General features: G+C 41.7%; 1 protein-coding gene across 1 annotated transcript in view; it reads left to right on the top strand.

Annotated features, from left to right (window-relative positions):
• LOC124788580 (ketohexokinase-like) overlaps positions 1–19,882 on the top strand; it is a 32,546-nt gene extending 12,664 nt beyond the window's left edge. Inside the window, exons 3-4 of the mRNA XM_047255853.1 lie at positions 5,194–5,379; positions 19,606–19,882. Coding sequence (XP_047111809.1) covers positions 5,194–5,379; positions 19,606–19,882 — 463 coding nt within the window. The remainder of the gene's footprint in view (positions 1–5,193; positions 5,380–19,605) is intronic.
• The last annotated feature ends 255 nt before the right edge of the window (positions 19,883–20,137 follow it).

Genomic DNA, 20,137 nt, shown 5'->3' with positions numbered 1-20,137 from the left:
TAGGTTAAGTAGTGTGTAAGCTTAGGGACTGATGACCTTAGCAGTTAAGTCCCGTAAAATTTCACACACATTTGAACACTTCTCACACCCGCCTTCCTATTTTGTCAAATACGCACATGCTCTGATACGAAGTATAATATCACTTTGTTGTCACTGTAAGTGAAGGAGGATGCCCGAATTATACGGGATCTGTCTTTCCGCTATGTACGTACAGCGAATAGGTCATAGTACAGTGGAGGAGTCACACAACACAGATGAGGAATATCCTGATTGAGCGCACCTCATCTACACCAGTGTCTTCAAAATTACATCTATCTCTGGATCTTAGTATAGGCGAAAAAGTCACTGAGCAGCCAGTAATTTCCTCATTTTACGATGCTACAGAATAAGGGTAATGCATTCATCAACTCAAAAGTTAGTTTGAACACTACAGTGCGGTAGTAGGCATCATCCTTTGCGTTTTTCCCATCTTCTGAGTTACGCAGTCAGTGATAGGATATACGTTATAATATGGAGAATCACAGTGGAGCTTTTGTATGGAGGCACGTGAATAAAATGCGGGTCCACGTGGTCCACATTAAAATCTACCCGTCATGGTGATTCCTTAGGGGTCTCACACAGACAAAAACTTGTTTGGGCTTTGAGTGAGGTCTTGAAATCACACTTAATTTGCAAACTGCACTTAAAAGCAAACTGGATTTCGGTTGGGTTTTTAAGACGTAAAGTTTCGACCTTAATGTACGACATTTGATCTTCAAAGGACGCAGTATCTGAGATGTATGCAGGCTCCATGTATACAGCGCGTTACTTGAAAACAGATGCTGCTATGGATGAAACAAAACATTTCTTTCTTTGTCAAGCCTCCAACGTTTAGTTTCCTGATGTAACTTCCACCATTTTTAAGCCACCCATCTTCTTCTTTCAGTCTGGATTTGAGCGAGGAAGCAACCAGGAATGTACGAGCCCTAATTTTTTGGGGCACCGTGATTTTTACCGGCAGCGTTCAAATGGCTCTAAGCACTATGGGACTTAACATCTGAGGTCATCAGTCCCCTACAGACAGGGCCTTGAACTAAGGAGATCTCCTTTCGGCAGAGAAACTAGAATAATTTTTGATAGCGAAAATGCAAAAGATCTGGAATTATTCAACCTTACACTTACCTAAATGTCCTCATTCATGTATGCATCTGTGATTTCTTTTGCATTGAAGAATGTCCCGGCACACAATAGATGGAGCCTAAACGAGAATTTGAAATATTATTTATTTAGTGTACAGCTTTTACTGTCGGAAATCTCAGAAGAGATGCTCGGCTCGCCTTCGATGCAGCTCTTTTACTTAAAATGAAAATGGGAAACGACAGTAAACCATTTTCAAGCTAGCGGACGGATAGATTCACACTACATTGCCTCCCGAATCCATGGATTGCTAGTTAAGAGGCTCACCACGCAGAGCTACCCCAAGCTGGTGTAGAATTTGAAAAAATTGGTTGTTGTACATTGTTTTAAAACAAAAGAAAATGCTTCACAACAATCGACTAAATTCTGACATTGCATGTTTTTCCTTTAATTGTGTATGTTTACTCATTTGATAGTGCACGAGTGCATGCATATTTTAAGATTTAATTGCGCATGGGACTGCTGGCTTCAGTTACAACAGCGTAAACAGATTTTGGACGAAGAGGGAGGGATGCAGGCATAGTCGGCTAGGACGAAGTCAAGCAGCCTGCTGAAATAACTTTTTCGAAACGAATGAATTATAGAATGTGCTGTCGTTATATGCCCCTTCGACTCTCCTTGTGAAATACTGCAATCCCAAAGCTCTACGAACCTCCAAATATCGACAATTATTGAACTACTAGGAAAAAAAGAAAACCTAAATTAGTTACAAACTACGACGTGCCCACACTTTATTCAACATCTAAACGTCACTAAAGATTCGGATTTAGGTTATGACACGTTCGATATGCCTGCCGTCGTGGGCGATGATGTGGCGCAGACGAATAGCGACATTTTTCATGACCCGCTGAAGTGTCGGAACATCGATGTTGTCGGTGACCTGAATTGCTGTTTTCAGCTCAGCAGTCGTTTTGAGGTTAGTGCTGTACACCTCGTCTTTAAAAAAGCCCTACAAAGAGGAGTCGCATGTGTTCACATCCGGCGAATATGACGGCCGATCGAGGCCCATGCCAGTGGCCTCTGGGTACCCCAGAGCCAGAATACGGTCCCCAAAGTGCTCCTCCAGGACATGAAACATTCTCCTGCTTCGATGAGGTCGAACTCCGTCTAGCACGAACCACATCTTGTCGCAATCAGGGTCACTTTGGATAATGGTGATGAAATTATCTTCTAAAACCTTCACGTACGTTGGTAATCACCGTGCCATCAAGGAGTATCGCACCGATTATTCCGTGACTGGACACTGCACACCACACAATCACCCGCTTAGGGTGATCCCTCAAATGCGCCAATTTTACTCATTGGCGAATCCATTCAAATGAAAGTGTCGCTAAACCATAACATACTAATTCCCATCATGGCTTCCGGCCAACCACGTAGTTTGAACGTCCTAACGCACGCCGTTCAAATTTTTACGATTTTATTTCGTATTGTTCAATAATTGTCACACTCCAGAAAAATGGAGTCAGAAGTGTCTGCTCAGATCACATTTCGCCACATTTTGTGTAAATGCATGTGAAGTGAACCAGTGATCAAAAGTTATGTGACAAACTGTGTGGAAACAGTGCACTGAATAGCTGTTGATCGAGACACCAACCTGACACGTAACAGGACGAAGAAATTTTGCAGATGACATGCTGTAAAAAAAACGACGAAAAAGGCACAAAAAAGGGATGTGTAATAATGCAGTTCATCTAGCGAGGTAATTTTAAGAAATAAAAATTTGAACCACTGAAGATGACACATAAGTGTCGAAACATGTCTGGGTAAATACAAAAATAAACTGCGTTTGCATAAGGCGAATTTTCAAAACAACCTAATTTTAAATCGCAAACACGGAAGAACATCAAGAGGAGCTTCAAGCCTTAGTAAAACGAGAACAAACACAACAATTACTACAAATCTTTATTCATCAGGAGTATAGTAGACAAGCAGCGTTAACACATTAATCGGCTCACACGACGTAGTTGGGTGGCATCAACAAAACGCTCTCGAAGCCAACAAAGGCGGCTTCCGAAGTAATAAACGTTACGCACGTGGTCACACAATTCAGTCTGAATACAAACTCAGTCTGATTCAACATGTGAAAACTAAAGAGCTCCCACAGTATGAACTCGCGAGATTTTCGTGATTTTGCAGAGAAGATCTTCAGCACTGACGGGGAAATATTATTTTGTAAACTATGTGCAGTTAACATGACTGTAGAAGAGCGCTTAAATTTGCAACAACGCTCTAATACCGCCAAACATAGCAGAAATACGAATATCAGTGCTGAAAATGACAGCAGAAAAACGCTATTATCTGAGCAAACGGGTCCACTTTCAATCGTGCAATCGTCCTTGAAAGACTTGTGTGACATGATGAGGTCTTGCAACATCCCATTGGGTAAGCTGAAAAACGCTTAAGACCTCTCTTGGAGAAGTACACAACACACCCAGTTCCAGATGAACCTACGTTCAGAAAGAACTGGTTGTCCGTGTTCTACGAGGAGCAGCTCAACAAAATACGAAGTAGTGTTGCTGACCAAAGGTCTGGGTGTCTATAGATGAAACCACCGACATGGGTAGGCGCTATGTTGCAAACGTTGTTGTTGATGTTCTAAAAGTTGACGGGCCTGGAGAAATGGTCCTCCTAACGTGTGAACCTCTCGGGCATTTTGTCTGAAGCTACTGTGGCCGATTGGTTTGAACAGAGACAACTTTTTGCTACTAGTAACAGATGGTGCTTTGTGCATGGCTAATGCGGCCATGGGGCTTCAGGTTCTCTACAACAGTATTGTATACTCACTTGCCTCGCCCATGCGTTATACAGAGCTGCAGAAAAGGTGCAGCCAAATTACTCTGATACGGACAAATTAATCTCACGTGGCAAGAAAATCTATATGAAAGTCTTCTACAGGTGCAGTAATTACAGGAATTTCACTGTCCCTCCCGGTAAGCCTGTTCTTACATGATTTGGCTTATGCTGCTGGGTATTACTGCACCAACTACACCAAAATAAATACGATCTTTTGTCGCCTTGATAGCGGAGAATCAAGTGCTTCAAACCTGTGAAAGAGGTCTTCACAAATACCTTGTCTGGACACTTGGCATACATCAACGCCAACTTTTCATTGGTATCAAAAGCCACTACGCGAATGAGAGCTGCTGATACTCCACTGTGTAACGCCTTGGGTATTGTGCAACATGTGCAGAGTGAGTTGGATCGAGCTCGTAGTCATGTGGCTGAGAAAGTGAACAACAAATTGCGAAGTATTCTTCAGCGGAATCCAGGATATTCTGCACTGTGCAAAATTAGTGATAGTCGTTCTGGGAATGCTACAACATTTGAAGACAATGAATCAAAACTGGCCTGCAGTTACCTTGCCGCCTTCAAATACACTCCTTTGGCGTCCTGTGATGTGCAGAGCAGAGCAAAACATGAAAGTGCAATTTATGATCCAATGAAGCTCTGCAGAAATTGAGTACTGGCAGGACTTTTCACTTTTTATAATACTTTAAACAAGTGTTAACATCACAGTTCGAGCGCTTGGCGTCGACTTTCGCAATGTGCTGAATACATGCCCTTGTTACAGTTCACCTATGTACTGAGGTGCTTTCAACACCCACTTTATGACGTCGTTTTGCTGAGTCGGTCACAAGAGTCATACACTTCGCCAGGCAGAACCGTGGCGTAACATATTAATGCTCTACTAGCGCTTAGCCTGTTCGTTGGCGACATTGAAGGGCCTATCAGCCTTCGTTGCGTAATCCAAAGCTGGTAAACAGAACGAGAGGTGTTCTCTCCATGGTCTTAAAGCGAATACTCTATACGCTCACGTGTCAAGCCGATTTTATTTATAACACCACTGCTCATTAGCTACGACAAGCAAAATGAGAGTAGTAATAATTGTGACTACCTTGAGACTGGTTCATTAGTCACAGGCGCTGACATAATCTTAATGAAGTAGATTTTGTTTCCTTGATGTGAACTGTTTACCCAAGAACCTGTAATTACCTTTTTCTCTTTTTATTACAGTTTTGTCACAGAGCAACTGGAGTCATATGGTGTAAACCTGAAACAATGTGAGATTGTAGAAGGCAAAGAACTACCAATGTCGACGTGTATAATTAATAAGAGGAATGGATCGCGAACGATACTGCACCACAGTGGCGATTGGCCTTGGGTTTCATATGAGGCTTTTCTTAAAATAGATTTGTCGCAGTATACGTGGATTCACCTGGAGGTATCGTAAACTGGGAGACATAACATATAATGCATTGTGTAAAGTTCATTAAGCGAAACTGAATGATTACAGACATGTTCTATGTTACTTTTTTCTGTTTTCAATTTCCTGTTTTCTGTTTTCAATTTTTGGTGGAGGCAAGAAACTTCGACCAGCTGAAGAAAATGGTAAAAAGGATTCATGCATGGAATTCTGAAGAGCGAAGACGTATCCCGATGTCACTGGAAATCGAGCATTATCATGACCATTGTCTGGAAATGATACCCACGGCAGATCTTGTTATGGTCAGCAAGGATTTCGCGAGGGCGCTCGGATATAAGTCAATGTCTGATACACTGGATGGACTTCATGGATACCTCAAACCTGGGTAACCTCCGTTTTCTAACAGATTTGTATGATATTTTAATTTTCACTACGAAATTCTTACGCGCACATTGTCTTAATGTGTTACATGTTCTTTGATGATTAGCTATGAGCCTCTGTATTACTCGCACTCTGGAAAAAAGGGTCGAGGCATTTTTTAATTCGATACATTATACAGGTATGGAAAACTACCTATTAAACTGCAGCATTCGTTTTCGCCTTGATATAGCTGGTTTAGAAGTAGCGACTTTGAGAAGTAGTCAAAACGTGCTTGGTCCCGGTTTCGATCTCAACAGCTGCATAATTTCTGTATAAAACTCGTCTGCCGGCCGGGGTGGCCAAGCGGTTCTAGGCGCTACAGTCCGGAACCGCGCAACTGCTACGGTCGCAGGTTCGAATCCTGCCTCGGACATGGGCGTGTGTGATGTCCTTAGGTTAGTTAGGTTTAAGTAGTTCTAAGTTCTAGGGGACTGATGACCTCAGCAGTTAAGTCCCATAGTGCTCAGAGCCATTTTTAAAACTCGTCAACAATGGGGGCCAAATACTCCGGGTATAAGGAGTCACCGTCATTCTGCCAACGGTCTTGTCAAAAGGGGCAGAGGAACGGACATTTTCATGGCAGTCTCTTGCATTTGGGAACTGGCTCTAAATGGCAGAAAAATCAGCAAGAACATGCAGTAGGCAATCGAAGCGGCTCCATTAAAGAAACATAACGTGTATCCAAAGGAGATATGGTCTGTAGTTGAAAAAGTGTGATGATGATCTATTCATTAGCATTGGACGGGCAGCCAAGGGGAAGGTAGCGCTCGGAAAGAATCTGAATAGCCAACGAAAGATTAGGATTTTACAAACCGGCCTGTGGAATGTCATATGTTTGGAGGTGGTAGAGAAGCTAGCAAGTCTGAAAAGGGAAACGCGAAGGCTCAATCTAGATGTTATAGGAGTCAGTGCATTGAAATGGAAAGAAGGTAAAGATTTCATGTCAGACGAATATATGGTAAAATCAATAGCAGCAGAAAATGGTACATCAGAAGTAGGCTTAGTTATTAGTAGGAAGGCAGGGAGAATGACTTAGTCAAAGCATCTCAGTAATAGAGTTGTTTTCATCTGAATCAACAGTAAACCAACGCCAAAAGCAGTAGTTGAGATGCACGTGCCGATGCCACAATTGGAAGACGATGAGACACAAAAAGTATACGAACATAGTGATCGGATAGTTCAATATGTAAAGGGGGACGATAATCTAATAATCATGGGAGATTGGAATACGGTAGCAAGGGAAAGATAGAAGACAGTGCTATGTGAGAAAGGCTAATTGATTACTAAACAAATTTTAGGTAGTAATAGACAACACACTGTTCTAAAATTACAAAAGAAGAAGGTGTACTTGGAAAAGGCCCAGACACACAGAAAGATTCCAGGTGAATAACGTCAGGCTTAGACAGAGATTCGACATCAGATATTCGATTCTAAGGCGTGAACAGGAACAGATTTAAACTCGGGTCACAACTTCGTAATGATGAAGAGCAAACAGAAGTTTAAAAGAATCGTTCAGAAGAATCAATGTGGAAAGAAGTAGGATACAGAAGAACAGAGGAATGTTGACATGTATTCCAAGTTCTCTATGGCTACGATAATTAATATCGAAATAGATAATACTGTTGATGGGAACTGGCATCTCTAAAAAGGGGAACCACAGAGACTGGACAGTCAAACATAGGCACAAGGAAAGTGAAACCTTGGGTACGGAAGAAAGATTTCAGTTGATCGACGAAAGAAGAGAGTACAAAAACGTTCACGGAAAACCGGAATTACGGCAATATAAATCACTTAGGAACGAAATAAATAGGAAGTGCAGGAAAGAAAAAGTGAAATGGCTGCAGGAAAATATGAAGAAGTAGAAAAAGAAGTGGTCATCAGAAGGACTGATGCATCATATATAAATGTGAAATCAAAAGCAGGAGCAGCAACATTAAGTGTGCAGTTGGAATTCGCTGTTTAACGCAGAGATGAGAGCGGGTAGGTGGAAGAAGTGCACTGAAGGCCTCTATGAAGGGGATGAACTGTCTGATGGCGTAGTAGAAGAAGAAATGGGAGTTCATATAGAAGACTTAGGGGATTCTGTATTAGAGTCAGAGTTTAAAAGACCCTTAGAAGACTTACGATCAAATAAGTCAGATGGAATAGATAACATGAAGTGTAAATGATTTAGATAACATACCAGACCCCTTAGTAGCAATTAATTCTGAGCGAATAGATGGTGTCATGACGGGTACAGGGATTAGTGACCAACAAGGTCGTTCTAGCGCGAAGTAATACCGTAACATCCAAATCCAACAAAAGAAACGCAAAATATGTCCATTTCAAAAAGGTAGATAACAGTTTGCTTGACCCCTTTCTAAGAGACAGACTCCATTCCTTCCAAACCAACTATCTATCCGTAAACCACATGTTGCTTGAATTCAAGGAAACTGAGAGATTTATGCCAAATAGATTGATATGAAATGGAACTGATCCCCCATGGTACACAAAACAGACTAGAAAGCTCTTGCAGAAACGACGACAAAAGGATTCCAGATATTGAGACTGCAAAATCTCCAGGATTGGCAATGTCTCGCAGAAGCTAGAATTTTAGTGCGGAATAATTTACAAGTAGATACTCTGTGCGTAGTGAGCAACTTAACTCACTCAATAAAGCCAAATCTTCTGGTTCAGGTAGTATACAAATTAGGTTCCTTTGGCAGTATGCAGACGAAATAGTTCCATTTTGTAATCAGATACGACCGCTTACTCGACGAAAGGTCCGTACCTAAAGACTGGAAAGTAGCACAAGTTACAGCAACACACAAGAAAGGCAGTAGAAGTAATACGATGAGCTGTAAACCTCTATCACATACATCGAATTGCAGTATGATTTTAGAGTACGAACTGTGGTCGTGCGGTAGCGTTCTCGGTTCCCGCGCCCGGGTTCCCGGCTTCGATTCCCGGCGGGGCCAGGGATTTTCTCTGCCGCGTGATGACTGGGTGTTGTGCGATGTCCTTAGGGTAGTTAGGTTTAAGTAGTTCTAAGTTCTAGGGGACTGGTGACCATAGATGTTAAGTCCCATAGTGCTCAGCGCCATTTGAACCATTTTTTACAAACTGTGTTCGAACATTATGAAATACCTCGCGGAAAATTATCTATTGACACATAGCCAGCAAGAAATATCACTCCTGTGAAACACACATGGCTCTTTACTCACACGAAGCAATGAGTGCTATCAACAGAGGATCTCAATTAGATTCCATATGCCATCTGCTTGTATCACAATTGTGTCCTTGATCGAGTCAGACTCAATAATGATTGGGAAAAACGTGATAACTAATGTGGGCACTGCAAGCCCTTAACTTTCGCACGGCTCGCTGAAGTCTGTGGGTGGTGGTACGTCACCGTTGCTTTTAAGCCCAAAGTTTAACACAAGTATGCATCAAGCCATTTAATAGCAGGACAACAATTTACCGGACTGACTTATGAAATAAATAAATAATTGAAAAGTGCAACAACTAAATAAAATCCCGTATGGTAGTAATGTGAACGATATCAGATGAGTTGATGTTTCAGCGAAATGTTTGCTTCAGAAATCTGCATATAACAATACGAATCGTTGCTTTATAACGAGAAAATTTACAACAAAATTTATAAATAAGTTGGATAATAATAAAATCAGTAGCGCAATTGTTGTTACGTAGTGCAGGCAGGGCATTTACAGGCAATAGCATGCGTAAAAGGAAATACCGTGTGGCTAGGGCCTCCCGTCGGGTAGACCGTTCGCCTGGTGCAAGTCTTTCGAGTTCAAGCCAGTTCGGCGACTTGCGTGTCGATGTGGATGAAATGACGATGATAAGGACAACACAACACCCAGACCCTGAGCTCTCAGAAAATCTCCGACCCACCTGGGAATCGAACCCGGGCCGTTAGGTATGACATTCCGTCGCGCTGACCACTCAGCTACCAGGGACGGACGTAGCAGGAGTGGAATAAGTACATAAAGCCGTGATTTAATTAACTTCCTCGTTAAGCGGTGGCAAAATCACGGAGTGCGTTGGTACGAAATTCCTCTAACGTTCTTGTAATTTGATGCAGCTCTCAATACTACTCTATCCTGAGCAGCCTCTTCATCTCGAATAAATATTTCAATCTACGTCCTTCTGAATCTGCTTACTGTATTCATATCTTGGTCTGCCTCTGGGATTTTTACCCCCCCCCCCCCCCCCAAACTTCGATTCAGTACTAAATTGGTGATCCCTTGATATCTCAGAATTTGTCCTAACAACCAATCCCTTCTTCTAGTCAAGTTGTGCCACAAATTTCTTTTCTCCCCAACTCTATTCAGTACCTCCTCGTTAGTTACGTGATCTACCCATCTAATCTTCAGCATTCTTCTGTAGCACCACCTTTCGAAAGCTTCTGTTCTCTTCTTGTCTAAACTGTTTATCATCCATGTTTCACTTCCATACATGGCTGCATTCCATTCTAATATTTCATAAAATACTTCCTAACACTTAAATCTATATTCGATGTTAACAAATTTCTCTTCTTCAGAAACAATTTTCTTGACATTGTCAATCTACATTTTATATCTTCTCTACTTCGACCATCGTAAATTATTCTGCTGCCCAAGTAACAAAACTCATCTATTACTTGAAGTTTCTTGTTTCCTGTTCTAATTCTGTCGGTATGACCTGATTTAATTCTACTACATTCCATTATTTTTGTTTTGCTTTTGTTGATGTTCATCTTACATCCTCCTTTCAAGACACTGTCCATTCCGTTCAATTGCTCTTCCACGTCCTTCGCCGTCTCTGACAAGAGTTACAAACCTCAAAGTTTTTATTTCTTCTTCCTATTTTTTCCTTTACTGCTTGCTCAATGTACAGACTGAGTAACATTGGTGAGAGGCTAAAACCCTATCTCACTCCCTTCTCAACCATTGCTTCCCTTTCATACCCCTCGACTCTTATAACTGCCGTCTTGTTACTGCACAAGTTGTAAATATCCTTTTGTTCCCTTATTTTAGCGCTGCTACCTTTAGAGGTTCAGTGAGAATATTCCAGTCAATGCTTTCTTTGGAATTGGAATTATTACATTCTTCTTAAAGTCTGAGGGTATTTCGTCTGTCTCATACATCTTGCACACCAGATGAAAGAGTTTTGTCATGACCAGTTCTCCCAAGGCTGTCAGTAATTCTGATGAAATGTCGCCGACTCCCTGAATCCTTGTTTTGGCTTAGATATCTCAGTTCTCTGTTAAATTCTTCTCGCAGTATCACGATTCCACATCTCATCTTCATCTACATCCTCTTCAATTTCTATAAAGTAGTCTACAAGTTCATCTCTCTTGTATAGACCGTCTATATTCATTCCACCTTTCAGTTTTCCCTTCTTTGCTTGGGACTGGTTTTCCATCTAAGCTCTTGATATTCATACATCTGCTTCTCTTCCCTCCAAAGGCCTGATAATTTTCCTGTAGGTATCTATTTTTCCCCTAGTGAAATATGCTTCTTAATCCTTAAATTAGTTCTCTAGCCTTTTCTGCTAAGCCATTTTTCACTTCCTGTCAATCCCATTTTTTAGACTTTTCTATTCCCTTTTGCCTTCATCATTTACTGCAATTTTATAATTTCAGCTTTCATCAGTTAAAATCAATATCTCCTGTGTAATCCAACAACTTCTATTAGGTCTTGCGCTTTTACCTAATTGACCCACTGCTACCTTCACTATTTCATCTCTCACGGCTGCCCACTCATCTTCTAGTGCATTCCTTCCCCCTATTATTGTCAATCATTGCCTAATGCTCCTTCTGAAACTGTCAACAGTCTCTGGCCATTTCAACCTTTCCGGGTCCCGTCTCGTTAATTTCCTACCTTTTTGCAATTTCTTAACTTTTAATCTATATTTGATAACCAATACATTGCGGTTAGAAACCACATCTCCCTGTGAAAATGTCTGACAATTTAAAATCTGGTTACGAAGTCTCTATTTTTACGATTATATAACCAATCTGAAACCTTCTGGTTTCTCCAAGTCTCTTCCACGTGTACAACTTTCTTTCATGATTCTTAAACTAACGCTCAGTGCAAAATTCTACCAGTCATTTCAATTTTTGCTTCTCTTCCTTTTCCTACTACCGAATTCTTCTCCTCCATCACAACTGAATTTTCGTCTCCGTTAACTACCTGAATAATTTCTTTTATCTCATCATACGTTTCTCCAATCTCTTCATCGTCCGCGGAGCTGGTTGCCATATAAACTTGTACTACTGTGGTGAGTGTTGGCTTTACGTCTGTCTTGGCTACAATAGTGCTATCACTACGCTTTTATAGTTGCTTTCCCACATTCCTATTTTCTTATTCATTATTAAACCTACTCCTGAATTACCCCTATTTCATTTTATATTTATAATCCCGTAGGCACTTTGACCAGAGGTCCTGTTCCTTCTGCAACCGAGCTTCACTAATACCCGCTATATCGAACTTCAACATATCCACTTCCGTTTTTAAATTTTCTAACGTATCTGAGCGATTAAGGGATCCAATCGTTTCACGCTTCGATCCGTAGAACGCCAGTTTTGTTTCTCTTGATGATGACATTCTCCTGAATAGTCATCGTCCGGCGATCCGAATGGGGGACTATTTTACTACTGGAACTTTTTACCCATCAGGATTCCATCATCATTTAACCACACAGTAGAGCTACATACTCTCGAGAAAAATTACAACAGAAGTTTTCCCTTGCTTTCAGCCTTTCGCAAAACCGGCAAGGCCGTTTTGGTTGATGTTACAAGGCCAGATCAGTCAATCATCCAGACTGTTGCCCCTGCAACTACTGAAAAGGCTGCTGCTCCTCTTCAGGAACCACACGTTTGTCTGGCCTCTCAACAGATACCCCTCCGTTGTGGTTGCACGTGCGGTACAGCTATCTGTATCGCTGAGGCACGCAAGCCTCCCCACCAACGGCAAGGCAGGTGGCTCTCTAACATATGCAGTGTAATCTAAGTTCATAATCATCAAGAATATCGCGGCTAATCTAGAACAAATTCGTCACAAAATCTGAAATCATAACATCCAGTGAGATTAGTAAAGTTCACCGCTGCTTATAAATAGTTAAATAACGACAAAGTTCGCTTGAGCGCAAGGGAATCAGTCTCCAAAAATGACTTGAAAATTCTAAGTACTGACCGAATTCAAAGTCAACAGCTCACTCCCACACATTTCTTCAGAGTCATGAAATATTTTCAAGTGTTCACCTCGCGCACACAAAATATTCGAAGTCCTTTAAGCGCTGTGAAACCGTGCCGCGCATGGCCACCCTGGGGATCTCACCGCTCTTAACAAACCGACGGATTCACACCGAAACACCGTGAGATCTGCTGTGCGAGTGCTTTAAGGACTCTATCTCGTTATCACTATTCAACTCAAGACGAATGAAAAGGAATTAGCATGTGCATTTTCAACTTCTCGCGGCGTAATGAATAATCCATTAAATTTCGGGCATGCAGCCGGACGATACGCGGCCGAAATATCAGTAGAAGAAATTTTATTTGCGCGGCTGCATGCCCGAAATTTAATGGATTAGGAATTAGCATATTTCATCAAAATATAAAAGTATTAGGGATAAATTTAGAGAAATGCTTACAGATGTTGACTCTGACATTATTGATATATCGGAGCACCACAATTCCGAGGCTTCCTTTACCAGGATACAGATTAGCTAGCTGTTTTTCAAGGAGTTCTTTTCAGAGTGGTGGAGTGGCTATGTGTGCAAAAAACAGTATTCCATTTGAGTCCCTAGACGCATCACGGCGTTGCATTGAACAGATACGTGAATGTTGTGCAGGGGCAGTTGAATTTAGTGAAACTAAACTTCTAATTGTTGTTGTTTATAGATCACCTAACTCTGACCTCAAAGCATTTATGCTCAAGCTAGAGAGTGTTCCTGGTTTACTTTATGGAAAGTACCAAAAATTAGTTACATGTGGTGACTTCAATATTAGTTTTGTATGTGATTGTGCAAGAAAAAGGATGTTCGTAGATCTCCTAAACTCATATGATCTGATGCAGATTGTGTTTTTTCTAACCAGGGTGCAGGGGGACAGCAGCACAGCCACAGACAATATTTTTATTCATTCTTCATTACTGAACGAGCATTCTGTTAGTAAAAGGGTGTATGGCCTTTCTGACCATGATGCACAAATTTTAACACTAAAAGGCCTTTGTACTTAAACCAATGTCATATTTGGTTACAAACTATGTAGGAAAGTTAATCCAACAGCAATAGAGAGTTTTTTAAACCTTGTCAAGGAACAAGAGTGGCAGGATGTTTATAGTGCCGATGACATCGATGATAAATACAATGCTTTCCTTAACAAATTTCTCATGCTCTTTGAGAGTTGCTTTCCATTACAACGTTCTAAACGGGGTACTAGCAGTAATAGGCAGCCCAGGTGGCTGACTGGTGGGATAAGGATATCTTGTACAACAAAGTGTGAATTATATCAAAATGTTAGAATTAGTCACAAACAAGCTACAGTACCCCATTTCAAACGGTGTTGTAAGGTGCTCAAAACGTTATTACGAAGGCGAAGAGTATGTGGTGCAAATAGAATAGCTAATTCACAGGATAAAATTAAAATAATAGTTGTGAAGGAAGTGTCTGGTCAACAGCACAAGGTCGACGATTTATAGTGAGTTCGTAGTAAAAATATTTCTGTTACTGATAAGTCATCTATGTGTACAGTATTTAACAATCACTTTTTGCGCATTGCTGGTGAATTAAATAATAACTTAGTTTATATAGGGAATCATATAACTCTCTTGGGAAATGCTTTTCCGAGATTGATGTCTGAAATACTCCTCTGTGATACTGACAAGGGAGAGATTGAGTCAATAATTAAATCACTGAAGACTAAGTACTCTCATGGATACGATGGAGTGCCTAGCAGAATATTAAAGTACTGTGCAGCACATGTTAGCCTTCTTTGTAATTTTTCCTTTAAGAATGGTCAGTTTCCGGAACGATTAAAGTACACAGTAGTAACGCCGCTTTATAAAAAGGGAGAGGGGATAATGTAGACAATTTTAGACCTATTTCTACGCCGTCAGTGTTCGATAAAGTCATTGAAAAGGCTGTGTATGTAAGGATAATTGATCATTTTATATCACATAATTTGCTGCCAAATGTACAGTTCGGCTTTCGACGTGGTTTAACAACTGAAAATGCTCTATTCTCTTTTCTCTGTGAGGTACTGGATGGATTAAACAAAGGTTTCGAAGGATATGCATATTTCTTGATTTAACTAAGGCGTTTGATTGTGTTGATCACAAAATATTCGTCCAGAGTAGCTCACAACGGGTTCACCCTTTGCTTTGATAACAGACAGCAAAAGGTCATTATTCACAATGCTGAAAATGTCTGTGATGTGTGGTCTGAGTGGGGCTCGGTTAAATTGGGGGTGCCCCAGGTATCAGTGTTGGGGTCACTCCTGTTCCTTATTTATGTAAATGATACGCCCTCTAGGATTACAGGTAATTCTAAAATATCTGTGTTTTCTTGTGACACTAGCTTGGTAGTAAAGGATGGTGTGTGCAACATTGGCTCCATTTCAAATAGTGCAGTTCATGACATAAGTTCATGGCTTTTAGGAAATAAACCAACGCTAAGTCACAACAAGACTCGGTTTTTACTGTTTCTAACACACAATTAAACGAAACCTGACGTTTTAGTTCACAGAATGGGCATATGATTAGTGAAACTGAACAGTTCAAATTTCTAGGTGTTCAGATAGATAGTAAACTGTCGTGGAAAGGACACGATCAAGATCTTGTTCAAAGACTTAATGCTGCGATTTTTACTATTCGAACGGTATCTGAAGTGAGTGATGGTTCGACACGAAAATTAGTCTACTTTACTTATTTTCATTCGCTTATGTAGTATAGTATTATATTTTGGGGTAACTCCTCCCATTCTAAAAGGATATTTTTGGCTCTGAAAAGGCCAGTTCCGGCAATAAGTGGTGTTAAGTGCGCGAATCTCTTGTCGACCCCTGTTCACGAATCTGGGTATTCTGACATTGTTCTTGATATATATATTCTTTGCTGTCGTTTCTTGTTAACAATATCAGCTTATTCCTAAGAATAAGCAGCTTTCATTCAGTTAATACTAGGCAGAAATCCAATCTGCATTCGGATCGCACTTCCTTGACTCCTTTGCAGAAAGATGAGCAGTATACTGCGCCATCCATTTTCAATAAGCTACCACAAGAATCCAAAAATCTTAGCAGTAATCCACAGGCTTTCAAATCGAAACTAAAGAGTTTCTTCATGGGTCACTCCTTCTATTCTGTAAAGGAGTTCCTTGAAAAATTAAGCCGATTTCTATGTTATATTGTCGATTGCGTTTACTTGAACTTAAGGCTTGTCTTTTTTTGGGTTCATAAACAATTTATTTTATCTGTTATTACCTTTATATTGTAATTTCATGTGCTGGTACGTTCCATGACCTTGGGGATTTCCTCCTCAATTTAGTCCAACGGAACCAGACGGGTAAAACAAAAAAAAAATCATGACGGCCACTCCCTTATCAAGACACACACACACACACGCTCTCAAACACGCGCAACGGCCTGATCGGCTAATTTCAAGGCTAATTAACTCGGAAATGGCGGAACGTATCGAATTTTTTTCTTAACATTTATTTTTCAGCACAACTTACTCTGCGACACTCTTACAATCTTTTCAGACTATCTGACCACTCTGTATATTAGCCTTTCCCCCAACGACATTTCCCGTGTACTCGTTATATGCATATACTCCAAATATTCCATCTCTGTCTACATCCTCCTCGGCCCTGGAGATGTGCAGTGTTTATTTATTTCAGTCTGTAATTGTAAATGAAATAATATGAGCTGCCTTTACAGTACCACAGCGAGAAAAAGGTGCTATGTTGACAGTTATCGCTTTGATGTAGTAGTCGATAGCGCTTTGTGATTGAAAGCTGTCCAAAGCGTTCCCAACTGTGATGACTTTCCTTATGCTGTATGGACTATTGGGGTATCTTGTCACTATGGTATGTATATCAGTGGTCCATTTAATACGTGTACCATGCGTTTGTCCATCTACACTTCCTCACCGCTGTCTTTGTTCATCTTCCTCTCCACTGACTGTGTACGTTCTCTCCCTAAGTCTCTGTGTCCACCATCCCTATCTCTGTCCATCTCATCCTTCCCCTCTCTATGACCATCTCACACTCACCCCTCTCCAATCATATCCCACTCCTTTCTCCCTCTATTTATCAGTCTGTCCCTTCCCCCTCCTCTGTCCAACTCCTCCCCACTATATCTGCCAAATTCATCTTCAATTTCTCACGACAACTCCTCTTCCCCCTCCTCTCCCATCTCTCGCTCCATCTCCTCCTCCCTCTGTCTCTACATCTATCTCCTATTCTCAACCTCAGTCCATCTTATCCTCCCCCTGTCGCTGTCTCCTCCTCCTCCTCCCCCTCTTTAATTGTATCGAATGTTGGGGTGTCTTTTCACAACAGTATATGTAGCCACGATCCATTTCATACATGTACATATGTCTATCCATTTCCTGACCTCTAACCCTCTGTCCATCCTCCCCCCTCCCCCATCGCCCCTCTATGTTCTCCCCTCCACCTCTCTATGTCCATCTGCCCTACCTCTGTTCCAGCTCATCACTCTCTATGACCATCTCTTCTTCACCCTCTGTCTATCTTTTCCTCCCCTTCTCTCTGCCCATCTCAGGTGGGAACCTGTCTCTATCATCTCCTCCTACAGCTTCTGCATCTGACCACCTCTTCCTCCCCCATCTCTCTCTTTCCATCTCCTAGTATCTCCTACCTATCTGTCTCTCTTCTTCTCCCCCTCTCTCTCCACCTCATTCTCCACCTTTATTTACCCTCCCCTCCTTCTCCCTCTCTTTGTGCATCTCCTCCTCTTGCCTGTCTCTGTCTCACCCTTCCTATCCCTTATCATACTCTCCATCACCTCCTTCCATCTCTCTCTGTCTGTATCCCACTGCCACCCCTCCACCCCCTCTTTTCTGTCCATCACCATATGCGCCCTCTCTGCCTGTCCATCTCCTCCCCTCCTCTCTCTCTGTCCGCTTTATCCTCCTACCTCTAGCTGTCCATCTTCTCCTCACCACTTCTCTGTCTCCACATCTCCTCCTCCCTCCCTATGTCCATCTCCTACCCCCACCTTCCTGTCTGTCCATCTCCTCCCCTGTTTCTCTGTCCATCTCCTCACCTCACTCTCACTATCCATCTCATCATCTTCCTCCTTCCTCTGTGTCAACTACTGGCGTGTTTTGTCACCATGATATATGTATCAATGTTCCATTTACATCTCCTCTCTCCCACTCTCTATGTCTGTCCTCCTCCTGCACCCCCATTTCTTTGTATGTCTCTCCCTCTTCTGTTTCTCTACATCCTAATTTCCACCTCTCTGTATCCATTTCCCCTATCTCTTTCCATCTCATCCCTGCCCTCTCCATGACCATCTCATCCTCACAACTCTCTGGTCATCTCCTCCTCCCTTCTTTCTCTGTCCATGTCCTTCACCTCCAACTCTCTGTCCATCTACTCCTCCTTCAATATCTGTCCATCTCCTTCTCCTATTTGTCTATGTATGTCATCTTCACCCTATTCTCTCTGTCTGTGTCATCCTCCCCACTCTATCTGCCAAACTCATCCTCCAAAATCTCTCATGCCAGAACTCCCTCTCCCCTCTCTCTGTCCACCTTCTCCTCTCATCTGTCTCTGTCCATCTCTTCCTGTACTCTCTCTATCTCTCCACTTCCTCCTTCCTATTCCCTTTGTCTATCTTCTCTCTGTACACCTCATCCTTCTGTCTCTATCAGTACATTCCATCCTCCTCACACATTCTGTCTCTCCATGTCCTCCTCCCCATGTCTCTATATCCATCTCCCATCTCTCTGCCTGTCCATCTCCCCTCCCCCTTTCCAGCTCATCCTCATCATCCCTCCTCACTATCTATTCCTCCTACCCTCCTCTTGAAGCCCCTACAATGCATACTGATATGAACCGCACAACAAGCCTGTAGTAGGGTCAAAGGGTAACCCTCAACTACAATCTGCTCATCTCTTTCACAGTTGTATGCAGTGGAGTGGCCTTCCTAATCACCTAATCTTAATCTCTTTGGGAGTGTTTGGGCTGCTCCCAGAATGTGTTGATCAGCTCTGAAAGAAAAAATAGCATCCACTTGTATAAGTTCATAAACGCTGCCATTAACAGAAAATATACTAAACCTTATCGCTTTGCAAGGTAATCATACTTTGCCAAAATATCAGTTTTCTCACAGGAACTTGACATATGTACTCCATAGTTTTCAATTATGTGACAACTTCAGATGTGAAACTTTGTTTCATGATTTTATTTACAATGTGTTATGTTTTCTATATGTTGGCTTACGTAGACATACCACGACACTGCACTGAACAGATACTTGAATGTTGTGCAGGGACAGTTGAATTTAGTGAAACTTAACTTCTAATTCTTGTTGTTTATAGGTCCCCTAACTCTGACCGAAGAGCATTTATGCTCAAACTAGAGTGTGTTCCTTGTTTACTTTATGTGAAATACAAAAAATTAATTATATGAGGTGGCTTCAATATTAATTTTGTATGTGATTGTGCAAGAAAGAGGTTGTTGGTAGATCTTCTAAACTCATATGCTCTGATGCAGACATTGAACAAATAAATTGTTGAAGTATTCTCATTTCTATGATTTTTCCCTTGATTTATGGATGTGTGTTCCTGTTACAGAGCAACATTGGTGGTGCCGTGGGGAGAGCAGGGAGCGGCTGCAAAAAGTCCTGAGGGCGTCTTTTTTGTCCCCGCCTATCCTCCAGAGCGCGTGCTGGACACGCTGGGCGCTGGAGACACCTTTTGCGCTGCGCTGCTGTCAGCGCTGTCTGGCGGGCACCCACTGCAGCACAGCCTGCACTACGCCTGTCAAGTTGCTGGAGCCAAGGTCGGCATGCACGGATACCGCGGACTTCAGGGTGTTCTCAGGGAACGTGGTGTACGCTGTCAACACTAGACGATTTTGTCCAGTAGTAGGTGACCCTGAGGAGCTCTTTTACAATATGGGCGGTACATATTCGAGTGACTAAAAAGAGATTTGTGATAATTACATCGAGATTAATTTGCTACATTTACAGAACTTTAGAGTCTGGTAATTGTTTCGCTGGTCTACCATCACACGTCATAGCTAGAGTCGTGAACAGATTATATTGCAGCGTAGTTCGATCCTGAGGTAAAAGGTTTGAGACCAGATTGTGCAAAAAATAATTGT

This window comes from Schistocerca piceifrons, chromosome 3, assembly GCF_021461385.2.
Source record: "Schistocerca piceifrons isolate TAMUIC-IGC-003096 chromosome 3, iqSchPice1.1, whole genome shotgun sequence".
Lineage (NCBI taxonomy): Eukaryota > Metazoa > Arthropoda > Insecta > Orthoptera > Acrididae > Schistocerca > Schistocerca piceifrons.
The sequence above is the reverse complement of the archived record's forward strand: the minus strand, read 5'-3'. Positions and strand labels throughout refer to the sequence as shown.